The sequence below is a fragment of the Haematobia irritans genome, chromosome 2, assembly GCF_050003625.1.
Source record: "Haematobia irritans isolate KBUSLIRL chromosome 2, ASM5000362v1, whole genome shotgun sequence".
Classification (NCBI taxonomy): Eukaryota; Metazoa; Arthropoda; class Insecta; order Diptera; family Muscidae; genus Haematobia; species Haematobia irritans.
Window position 1 is genome coordinate 173,540,245 of NC_134398.1, and position 12,284 is coordinate 173,552,528.

A 12,284-nucleotide genomic window follows, 5' to 3' on the forward strand; every position below is an offset into this window, starting at 1 on the left:
ATTTTGACAAAATTTTCTATAGAAATAAAATATTGGCAGAATCGTCTATAGAAATAAAATTTTGACAAAATTTTCTATGGAAATAACATTTTGACAAAATTTTCTATAGAAATAAAATTTTGACAAAATTTTCAATAGAAATAACATTTTGACAAAATTTTCTTTAGAAATAAAATTTTGGCAAAATCATCTATAGAAATGAAATTTTGACAAAATTTTCTATAGAAATAAAATTTTGACAAAATTTTTTATAGAAATTAAATTTTGACAAAATTTTCTATAGAAATGAAATGTTGACAAAATTTGCTATAGAAATAAAATTTTGACAACATTTTCTATAGCAATAAAATTTTGACAACATTTTCTATAGAAATAAAATTTTGGCAAAATCGTCTATAGAAATAAAATTTTGACAAAATTTTCTATAGAAATAACATTTTGACAAAATTTTCTATAGAAATAAAATGTTGATAAAATTTTCTATAGAAATAAAATTTTGACAAAATTTTCTATAGAAATAAAATTTTGGCAAAATCATCGATAGAAATATAATTTTGACAAAATCGTCTATTTTGGTAAATTTTTTATTTATTTATTGTTTATTTTAATCATACAGTAAATGTATGATAAAAAAGAAAAAGGGAAAAGTAGCATTGGCTGCTAAGACCAATAGAAAAATAAATAGAAAGATAGGAAAATTTTTAACTTTTAAATTATATTAATTTGGAAAAGTGGTCCGCTGGTACGAATTTTGGTCCAATTTTGGAAAAATGTTGGTCCAAAATAAAAATTCATTGTGACAACGCTGATGTTGGTATCTTTCGTTAACCCTCTCGGTTTCCATCTCTATTTCTATCTCTATACTCTCTCTCTCTCTCTCTGTCGCTCTCAGAATATAATATCACAACAAATATATGTTTACTCGAAATTTGTAAATTTATATATGTCACACATATTATATTTATTCAACATTCATGTCCCAAACATAATATATTCTAATATATGAGCATGTGTGTCCCAAACATTTCATGCTAGTTTAGGACAATTACATTTTTGCACTTATATATATTGTTTTTAAAATATTCTGCCCAAAACCCATGTTGTTTATATCGGAACATATGAAAAACATATTTTTCTAACAATGTGTGGCAACAAGAAATTTTCTGTAAAAATGACTAAAGTATTTTACTTGGATCTAGAATACATTCAATTTACTCGATAGAAAATTAAACAAAAAAATAATTTTTTAAATCATTTATTTCATTTACTATGCGATCTACACCCAGAAAAAAGTGACCTCTTCTTTAAGTTAAAATGAACTCATTGTGAAGAAAGTTGAACTTCGTATAGCGCCAAAGACATTTTTATTTGTTTGAATGATGTGATTTTCGTAGAAATTAGGTAGAATGCATTCCGTATATTAGTTAACATTTTCCTATATTTATGTACCACTATACTACAGAATGAAAAAATTTAACTGAATTGAATTCATATATGGAATGATTTTATTGAACTTTTTTCCATTCATTTGGACAAATCTTACATATTTGTGGTAAACCTTTTACATCAAAGTTAGATCTGCTTACCTTCGTTTTTAAATACAATTTTATGTATTTATATAAGCAATTTTTTCTTCAATAAAAGACATGTTTTATTAATATATTAAATATATTTATTTAGAATCAACAGCATCGACTGACCTTGAAATATTAAAGCACATTTTTTCTTCTTGTAGTACCTTTCACTTTGAATAATTTGCTGCCTAGCAATTTTGTCCACCTTCTACAATTTCAATACCTACAAATATAAACAAAAAAATCCAAAACCAATTTTTTCACAAAAGGTTAGCGTCACTGAATATTACCTGATAATTGAAGATTCCAAAATGAAGTTGAATGAAGGGGTTGTTATTCTGTTGGTGTTTTCTTTTTTATAAACCAATTTTCAAAAAACGAACATATTTCTCACTAATTTAAAATAACAAATATTTTATATATTTTATTTGTTTTTTATAATATTATTTTTTAACAATCTCTCCGTATACCATAACAACGCGATTCCAACTTAAAAAAAACAACCCACGCGCAAACATATCGATTACATCAAAGACAGGTATCGATTACAGGTAGATAAAAGAAATGTAGGAAATTTTCCTATATTCTAACAAGTGTGTGTTCCTTAAGTTTTGAAAGGATTGAATACTTCTTAGTACGAATGAACTAAAATATTTTTTTATGCCAAGTGTTATTCGTATGTATGATAAGCTTTCTATAATAAAGGAAGTCAGAATTATCATTTTATAAGAAATCTTACTAAATTTGAGGAAACTTGGTTTTAGTTCGGTTTTTGTTTATTTTTACGAATGCTTTGTTATCAGTGAATAAAATTGTCTTGTTCAGTAGTAAATTCTTATACCCAGCGAAGAAAACAGTATTAGTAAAATTCCATGCCCTATTCTAGTTTATGAACTATTCCCAACTGCTTTCAGTTTAGGATTTTTTTACTGAAACAAGTAAATTTTATTATTTCACACAAAATATTAACGGAGTGGAAATAAAATGGCTAAACTAAATTGATGAACATTTTATCCTTTAGTTTCGAAGACACTTTTTTCTGGGTGTAGAGATAAAACTGGTAATGGACTTTTAATAAAATAAAATTTGCACGATTTCCCATTTTTGGAACATTAGTGAAAATTTCGAAAAGGTTTGTTCCTTTGGGTATCATTTTTGTAAATCTGCTCTTAATTTGAATTAAAAACAAATTAATTTTTTAAATCATTTATTTTATTTACTATGCGATCTATAGATAAAACTGGCAATTGACTTTTAATAAAATACGATTTAGCACGATTTCCCATTTTTGGAACATTAGTGAATATTTCGAAAATGTTTGTTCCTTTAGGTATCATTTGTAAATCTGCTCTTAATTTGAATAGTTCATGTTTATGAAATCATAAAAAATATTGATAATATAACGAAATAATCGATCATAGACTAAAGCCAATCAAAAAAAAAAAAAAATTATCAAATGAAACGAAACAAAATTTTAGGTTGTTTCGTATTGATTTTCCTCTTATTGTGCCATATTATGATTGCTGAAGGTGGAGAATCTGCATTTAAATTTACAAATCTAAAGTGTCAAGATCATGATAGAAATTCTTCACGCTTCGAATATTGTCGCCTAAAGGTTGTTGGTCGTGGAATTGTTTCCATGAATTTGAAGGTGGTCATGTTTAACACTCCCATAACAAATATTACCGTATGTATGAGATAGAGTTCTCCTTTGTAGAGTTCGAAAAATAATTTGTCACTTTCATTACGCTGTCTGTTTGCAGGTCAAGCTGGGTATTTACAAAAAGGCCAATAGTTATCTACCATTTCTCTATAACTTTACCCTGGATTTGTGTCAATATTTTCGAACCCCAAAACGATATCCTGTTATGAAAATAATTATGAATATTGTTAGCTCTGCGACAAATGTGAATCACACATGTCCTTATACGGTAATGTATTGACCCATATTGGTAGAAATAATTTCATAGTTGGCTGATAAATCCCTGGTCTAACAAAGAAAAACACATTTTTTTGTAAAAATTCGTTTTTATTATTCAACAAAGTTCCCTTCAAGAGCGATACAACGATTATAACGACCTTCCAATTTTTATACCCTTCACCACTACTGTGGTACAGGGTATAATAAGTTTGTGCATTTGTATGTAACGCCAAGAAGGAAAAGTCTGAGACCCATCGTTTAGTATACCGATAGTCTTAGAATTAAATTCTGAGTCGATTTAGCGATGTCCGTCTGTCTGTCTGTCTGTCTGTCCGTCTGTCTGTTGATGTATTTTTGTGTGCAAAGTACAGCTCGCAGTTTTAGTCCGATTGTCCCAAAATTTGGTATAGGGTCCTGTTTCGGCTCAAAGACGATCCCTATTGATTTTGGAAAAAAATCGGTTCAGATTTAGATATAGCTGCCATATATATTTTTCACCGATCTGGTCATAATTGGCGTGTATATCAACCGATCTTCCTCAAATTCCGTACATCCGAATATTTTATGAGTCTCGAAAAACTTGCAAAATATCAGCCAAATCGGTTCAGATTTAGATATAGCTCCCATATATAGCTTTCGCCCGATTTACACTCATTTGCCCACAGAGGCCAAGTTTTTGCTCCGATTTAGTTGAAATTTTGCAAAGGGAGTAGAATTAGCATTGTAGCTATGCGTGCCAAATTTGGTTGAAATCGGTTCAGATTTAGATATAGATCTCATATATAGCTTTCGCCCGATTTACACTCAAATGACCACAGAGGCCAATTTTCTGCTCCGATTTAGTTGAAATTTTGCACAGGGAGTATAATTAGCATTATAGCTATACGTGCCAAATTTGGTTGAAATCGGTTCAGATTTAGATATAGCTCCCATATATAGCTTTCGCCCGATTTACACTCATATGACCACAGAGGCCAATTTTTAACTCCGATTTAGTTGAAATTTTGCTCAGGGAGTAGAATTAGCATTATACCTATGCGTGCCAAATTTGGTTGAAATCGGTTCAGATTTAGATATAGCTCCCATATATAGCTTTCGCCCGATTTACACTCATATGACCACAGTGGCCAATTTTTAACTCCGCTTTAGTTGAAATTTTGCACTGGGAGTAGAGTTAGCATTGTAGCTATGCGTGCCAAATTTGGTTGAAATCGGTTCAGATTTAGATATATCTCCCATATATAGCTTTCGCCCGATTTACACTCATATGACCACAGAGGCCAATTTTTAACTCCGCTTTAGTTGAAATTTTGCACTGGGAGTAGAGTTAGCATTGTAGCTATGCGTGCCAAATTTGGTTGAAATCGGTTCAGATTTAGATATATCTCCCATATATAGCTTTCGCCCGATTTACGCTCATATGACCACAGAGGCCAATTTTTAACTCCGATTTAGTTGAAATTTTGCACAGGGAGTAGAATAAGCATTGTAGCTATGCGTGCCAAATTTGGTTGACATCGGTTCAGATTTAGATTTAGCTCCCATATATATGTTTTCCTGATTTCGACCAACATTTTCCTTGTAAAATCGCCACTGCTTAGTCGAAAAGTTGTAAAAATGACTCTAATTTTCCTAAACTTCTAATACATATATATCGAGCGATAAATCATAAATAAACTTTTGCGAAGTTTCCTTAAAATTGCTTCAGATTTAAATGTTTCCCATATTTATTATACCCTTCACCACTACTGTGGTACAGGGTATAATAAGTTTGTGCATTTGTATGTAACGCCAAGAAGGAAAAGTCTGAGACCCATCGTTTAGTATATCGATCGTTTTAGAATTAAATTCTGAGTCGATTTAGCGATGTCCGTCTGTCTGTCTGTCCGTCTGTCTGTCTGTTGATGTATTTTTGTGTGCAAAGTACAGCTCGCAGTTTTAGTCCGATTGTCCTAAAATTTGGTATAGGGTCGTGTTTCGGCTCAAAGACGATCCCTATTGATTTTAGAAAAAATCGGTTCAGATTTAGATATAACTGCCATATATATTTTTCACCGATCTGGTCATAATTGGCGTGCATATCAACCGATCTTCCTCAAATTCCGCACATCCGAATATTTTATGAGTCTCGAAAAACTTGCAAAATATCAGCCAAATCGGTTCAGATTTAGATATAGCTCCCATATATAGCTTTCGCCCGATTTACACTCATTTGCCCACAGAGGCCAAGTTTTTGCTCCGATTTAGTTGAAATTTTGCACAGGGAGTAGAATTATCATTGTAGCTATACGTGCCAAATTTGGTTGAAATCGGTTCAGATTTAGATATAGATCCCATATATAGCTTTCGCCCGATTTACACTCAAATGACCACAGAGGCCAATTTTTAACTCCGATTTAGTTGAAATTTTGCACAGGGAGTAGAATTAGCATTGTAGCTATACGTGCCAAATTTGGTTGAAATCGGTTCAGATTTAGATATATCTCCCATATATAACTTTCGCCCGATTTACACTCATATGACCACAGAGGCCAATTTTTAACTCCGCTTTAGTTGAAATTTTGCACTGGGAGTAGAGTTAGCATTGTAGCTATGCGTGCCAAATTTGGTTGACATCGGTTCAGATTTAGATTTAGCTCCCATGTATATGTTTTTCTGATTTCGACCAACATTTTCCTTGTAAAATAGCCACTGCTTAGTCGAAAAGTTGTAAACACGACTCTAATTTTCCTAAACTTCTAATACATATATATCGAGCGATAAATCATAAATAAACTTTTGCGAAGTTTCCTTAAAATTGCTTCAGATTTAAATGTTTCCCATATTTATTTTTTACTAACTTTGTGTTCCACCCTATTAGACGATTTAAATTTTGAGTCTATAGATTTTGTAGAAGTCTATCAAATTCTGTCCAAATCGAGTGATATTTAAATGTATGTATTGGGGACAAACCTTTATATATAGCCCCCAACACATTTGACGGATATGATATGGTATCGAAAATTTAGATCTACAAAGTGGTGCAGGGTATAATATAGTTGGCCCCGCCCGACGTTAGACTTTCCTTACTTGTTTGATACCATTTTGGTAGTACTCCTTCGGTTTTGCCTCAAAATAGGCATCAGTTTCGGCGATCACCTCTTCATTGTAGCCAAATTTTTTCCCTGCGAGCATCCTTTTGAGGTCTGAGAACAAGAAAAAGTCGCTAGGGGCCAGATCTGGAGAATACGGTGGGTGGGGAAGCAATTCGAAGCCCAATTCATGAATTTTTGCCATCGTTCTCAATGACTTGTGGCACGGTGCGTTGTCTTGGTGGAACAACACTTTATTCTTCTTCATATGGGGCCGTTTTGCCGCGATTTCGACCTTCAAACGCTCCAATAACGGCATATAATAGTCACTGGTGATGGTTTTTCCCTTCTCAAGATAATCGATAAAAATTATTCCATGCGCATCCCAAAAAACAGAGGACATTACTTTGCCAGCGGACTTTTGAGTTTTTCCACGTTTCGGATACGGTTCACCGGTCGCTGTCCACTCAGTCGACTGTCGATTGGACTCAGGAGTGTAATGATGGAGCCATGTTTCATCCATTGTCACATACTGACGGAGAAACTTGGGTGTATTACGAGTTAACACCTGCCAACACCGCTCAGAATCATCAACACGTTGTTGTTTTTGGTCAAATGTGAGCTCGGGCGGCACCCATTTTGCACAGAGGTTCCGCATATCGAAATATTGATGAATGATATGACCAACACGTTCCTTTGATATTTTTAAGGCCTCTGCTATCTCGATCAACTTCATTTTACGGTCATTCAAAATCATTTTGTGGATTTTTTGATGTTTTCTTCGGTAACCACCTCTTTCGGGCGTCCACTGCGTTCACCGTCTTCCGTGCTCATTTCAGCACGCTTGAATTTTGCATACCAATCAATTATTGTTGATTTCCCTGGGGCAGAGTCCGGAAACTCATTATCAAGCCAAGTTCTTGCTTCCACCGTATTTTTTCCCTTCAGAAAACAGTATTTTATCAAAACATGAAATTCCTTTTTTTCCATTTTTTCACAATAACAAAAGTTGCTTCACAAAAGACGCTCTATCTCACAAACTAATTGACTTACAGACGTCAAATTTTTACACAAATCATTTGAAGGTTGGTACTAAAATAATATGCATTTAATACTAGCGACGCCATTTATGTGTCAGACCGGGGACTTATCAGCCAACCTGTTACAACCATAAAACTGTTGGCTATTGTAATGTATTTTCTACTAAATAATGAAACATTACGCTGAAAAAAAAAACAAGTAAGGAAACTCTAAAGTCGGGTGGGGCAGACTATATTATACCCTGCACCACTTTGTAGATCTAAATTTTCGATACCATATTACATCCGTCAAATGTGTTGGGGGCTATATATAAAGGTTTGTCCCAAATACATACATTTAAATATCACTCGATTTGGACAGAATTTGATAGACTTCTACAAAATCTATAGACTCAAAATTTAAGTTGGCTAATGCACTAGGGTGGAACACAATTTTAGTAAAAAAAAATATGGGAAACATTTAAATCTGAAGCAATTTTAAGGAAACTTCGCAAAAGTTTATTTATGATTTATCGCTCGATATATATGTATTAGAAGTTTAGGAAAAATAGAGTCATTTTTACAACTTTTCGACTAAGCAGTGGCGATTTAATAAGGAAAATGTTGGTATTTTGACCATTTTTGTCGAAATCAGAAAAACATATATATGGGGGCTATATCTAAATCTGAACCGATTTCAATCAAATTTGGCACACATGACTATATTACTAATTGTACTCCTAGTGCAAAATTTCAACCAAATTGGGCCAAAATTCTGGCTTCTGGGGCCATATAAGTCCATATCGGGCGAAAAATATATATGGAAGCTATATCTAAATCTGAACCGATTTCAATCAAATTTGGTACACATGACTATACTACCAATTGTACTCCTTGTGCAAAATTTCAAGCTAATCGGGATAAAACTCTGGCTTCTGGGTCCATATAAGTTCATATCGGGCGAAAGATATATATGGGAGCTATATCTAAATCTGAATCGATTTCAACCAAATTTGGCACGCATAGCTACAATGCTAAATCTACTCACTGTGCAAAATTTCAAACAAATTGGGCCAAAACTCTGGCTTTTAGGACCATATTAGTCCACATCGGGCGAAAGATATATATGGGAGCTATATCTAAATCTGAACCGATTTCAATCAAATTTTGCACACTTGACTATAATACTAATTGTACTCCTAGTGCGAAATTTCAAACAAATTCGGCCAAAAATCTGGCTTCTGACTATACGACTAAGTGTTATGGTTGTACAAAATTTCAAGCAAATCGGTATAAAACTCTGGCTGCTGGGACCATATTAGTGCATATCGAGCGAAAGATATATATGGGAGCTATATCTAAATCTGAACCGGTTTCTTCCAAAATCAATAGGGTTCTATTCTGACCCAAATTAGGAACATGTTCCAAATTTGAAGGCGATTGGACTTAAATTGCGACCTAGACTTTGATCACAAAAATGTGTTCACAGACAGACGGACGGACAGACGGACATGGTTATATCGACTCAGGGACCCACCCTGAGAATTATTGCCAAAGACACCATGTGTCTATATCGTCTCCTTCTGGGTGTTCCAAACATATGCACTAGCTTATAATACCCTATTCCACAGTGTGGCGCAGGGTATAAAAAATATTGTCGTGAGGCCAAAAATTTAATGCTCTTAAAGTCTCCAAAAGTCGATGGACGCTTCAAATATAGGCTAAGACTTATTGTGAGGATTTAGCATCTTTGGTTTAAAGTTTTTTTTTTTTGGAATTAAGAAAATATTTTTTACTTCGAAATATACGTCATAATTTGGATTTTTAAACTGGCAGTTTGTTTGTACGTGAATAGCTTTATTAATATACCGGAAAAATAGAATGAAAATTTGATAAATGAGATCTGTATACTAATTTTAATATTATACATCCTAGCCTGATAGGGCGCCTGATGGGGCGCAAAACAAAATTTCCTTATTTTAAAGAATCCGCATCTTTGGCTCGGAATCAATACCAAAATCCTTAAGGGAAGGTCAAAAGCTTTGGATCCAAGTAAACTTTTTGTTTGAGTGTAGCATATGAAGAAAAAAAAACGAAAAAACGAATCAATTCAAATGTGTTTCCTAGTAACAAGTACGCTAAACTCAAATTTAAAAGAAAATTGCGTCGTACTGCTTCTTTGACTCGGTATCATCACCAAAATCATTAGTGCAAGGACAGAATCTTTGGAAACGGCATGTTGTTTTTTCAGTGATATTAATAAATATTTTCCTAGCCCTTGAAATGAAACATTGTTTTTTTTTTTTTGTGACAATGAAACCATTTCATTGATTGAATTTTAATGAAATTTTCTTTATGTGTAGTATAACAAAATGTATTAATTTTTCTCTTGTGTTTTTTTTAAGGAGCCCGTCATATTCGATAATCTTGTATTGGATGAAAATGACTTTAAACTGTTTCCAATCCCCAGTGGTCAGTATATGTTCAAGGTGATTGTTTACACCTACAATGTCCTGCAAGCCACTGTGGAGGCCCACTTCACACGAAACTATTAGCCTTACAAAAGGCCAAAAACTTCATGCGAAAAAGTTATGAAAAGGCGTTTAAAAAAATCCAATTCGAAATTTAAAATTTTATGTAATTTTTGAAACTTATATTAAAAATAAATGTAATTGTTATGGTGATTCTAATTAAAAATTTGATTTAATTTATTATGTATATGAAAACAAAAAACTACAGTTGTCTGGTCCCGAATAGGCAGTGTTTGAAATAACTCCGCTGTTCAGTTTTTTAGCTCTTGCCCTCGGAGCCCTATGAATAAAGTGCCAAATCGAATCAGTGGCACTGAAAAAAGGCTCTTTTCGAGCTAGTTTAAAGGAACAACTCTTGCTCACACAGCTCTTTCAGATGTGACACAAAAAATATGTAGTAGTATGTGTGACACAAATTAAAAATGGATGATGCAATATGTGTATTTTTATACTCTCCACCATACGATGGGGATATATTAACTTTGTCATTCCGTTTCTAACACATCGAAATATTGCTCTAAGACCCCATAAAGTATATATATTCTGGGTCGTGGTGAAAAATCTGAGTCGATCTGAGCATGTCCGTCCGTCCGCCCATTGAAATCACGCTAACTTCCGAACGAAACAAGCTATCGACTTGAAACTTGGCACAAGTCGTTGTTATTGATGTAGGTCGGATGGTATTGCAAATGGGCCATATCGGTCCACTTTTACGTATAGCCCCATATAAACCGATCCCCCGATTTGGCTTGCAGAGCCTCTAAGAGAAGAAAATTTCATCCGATCCGGCTGAAATTTGGCACATTATGTCAGCATATGATCTCTAACAACCATGGAAAAATTGGTCCACATCGATCCATAATTATATATAGTCCCCATATAAACCGATCCCCCGATTTGGCTTGCGGAGCCTCTAAGAGAAGCAAATTTCATCCGATCCGGCTGAAATTTGGTACATGGTGTTAGTATATGGTCTCTATTGACCATGCATAAATTGGTCCACATCGGTCCATAGTTATATATATATATATATATATATATATATATATATATATATATATATATATATATATATATATATATATATATATATATATATATATATATATATATATATATATATATATATATATATATATATATATATATATATATATATATATATATATATATATATATATATATATATATATATATATATATATATATATATATATATATAGCCCCCATACAAATCGATCACCAGATTTGACCTCCGAAGCCTCTTGGAAGAGCAAAATTCATCTGATTCAGTTGAAATTTGGTACGTGATGTTAGTATAACAGGTTGGCTGATAAGGCCCCGGTTTGACATATAGATGGCGTCGCTAGTATTAAATTATTTTTTTTTTTTATTTTTTTATTATTTTATTATTTTTTTATTTTATTATTTTTTTTATTCTGGGTCGTGGTGAAATTCTGAGTCGATCTGAGCATGTCCGTCCGTCCATTGAAATCACGCTAACTTCCGAACGAAACAAGCTATCGACTTGAAACTTGACACAAGTAGTTGTTATTAATGTAGGTCGGATGGTATTGCAAATGGGCCGTATCGGTCCACTTTTACGTATAGCCCCCATATAAACGGACCCCCAAATTTGGCTTGCGAATCCTCTAAGAGAAGCAAATTTCATCCGATCCGGCTGAAATTTGGCACATGGTGTAAGTATATGGTCTCTAACAAATATGCAAAAATTGATTCACATCGGTCAATAATTATATATAGCCCCCATATAAACCGATCCCCCGATTTGGCTTGCGGAGCCTCTAAGAGAAGCAAATTTCATCAGATCCGGCTGAAATTTGGTACATTATGTCAGCATATTATCTCTAACAACCATGCAAAAATTGGTCCACATCGATCCATAATTATATATAGCCCCCATATAAACCGATCCCCCGATTTGGCTTGCGGAGCCTCTAAGAGAAGCAAATTTTATCCGAGCCGGCTGAAATTTGGTACATGGTGTTAGTATATGGTCTCTAATGACCACGCATAAATTGGTCCACATCGGTCCATAGTAATATATATAGCCCCCATACAAATCGATCACCAGATTTGACCTCCGGAGCCTCTTGGAAGAGCAAAATTCATCTGATTCAGTTGAAATTTGGTACGTGGTGTTAATA

At 33.4% G+C, this 12,284-nt stretch overlaps 1 protein-coding gene across 1 annotated transcript; it reads left to right on the plus strand.

The window, feature by feature from the left end:
- The first annotated feature begins 3,090 nt into the window (after positions 1-3,090).
- Positions 3,091-10,140, plus strand: LOC142225165 (uncharacterized). The gene is made up of 3 exons (XM_075294942.1): positions 3,091-3,261; positions 3,338-3,505; positions 9,991-10,140. Exons 1-3 carry the CDS (start codon positions 3,091-3,093, stop codon positions 10,138-10,140), a joined length of 489 nt encoding a protein of 162 aa, XP_075151057.1.
- Positions 10,141-12,284: the final 2,144 nt, after the last annotated feature.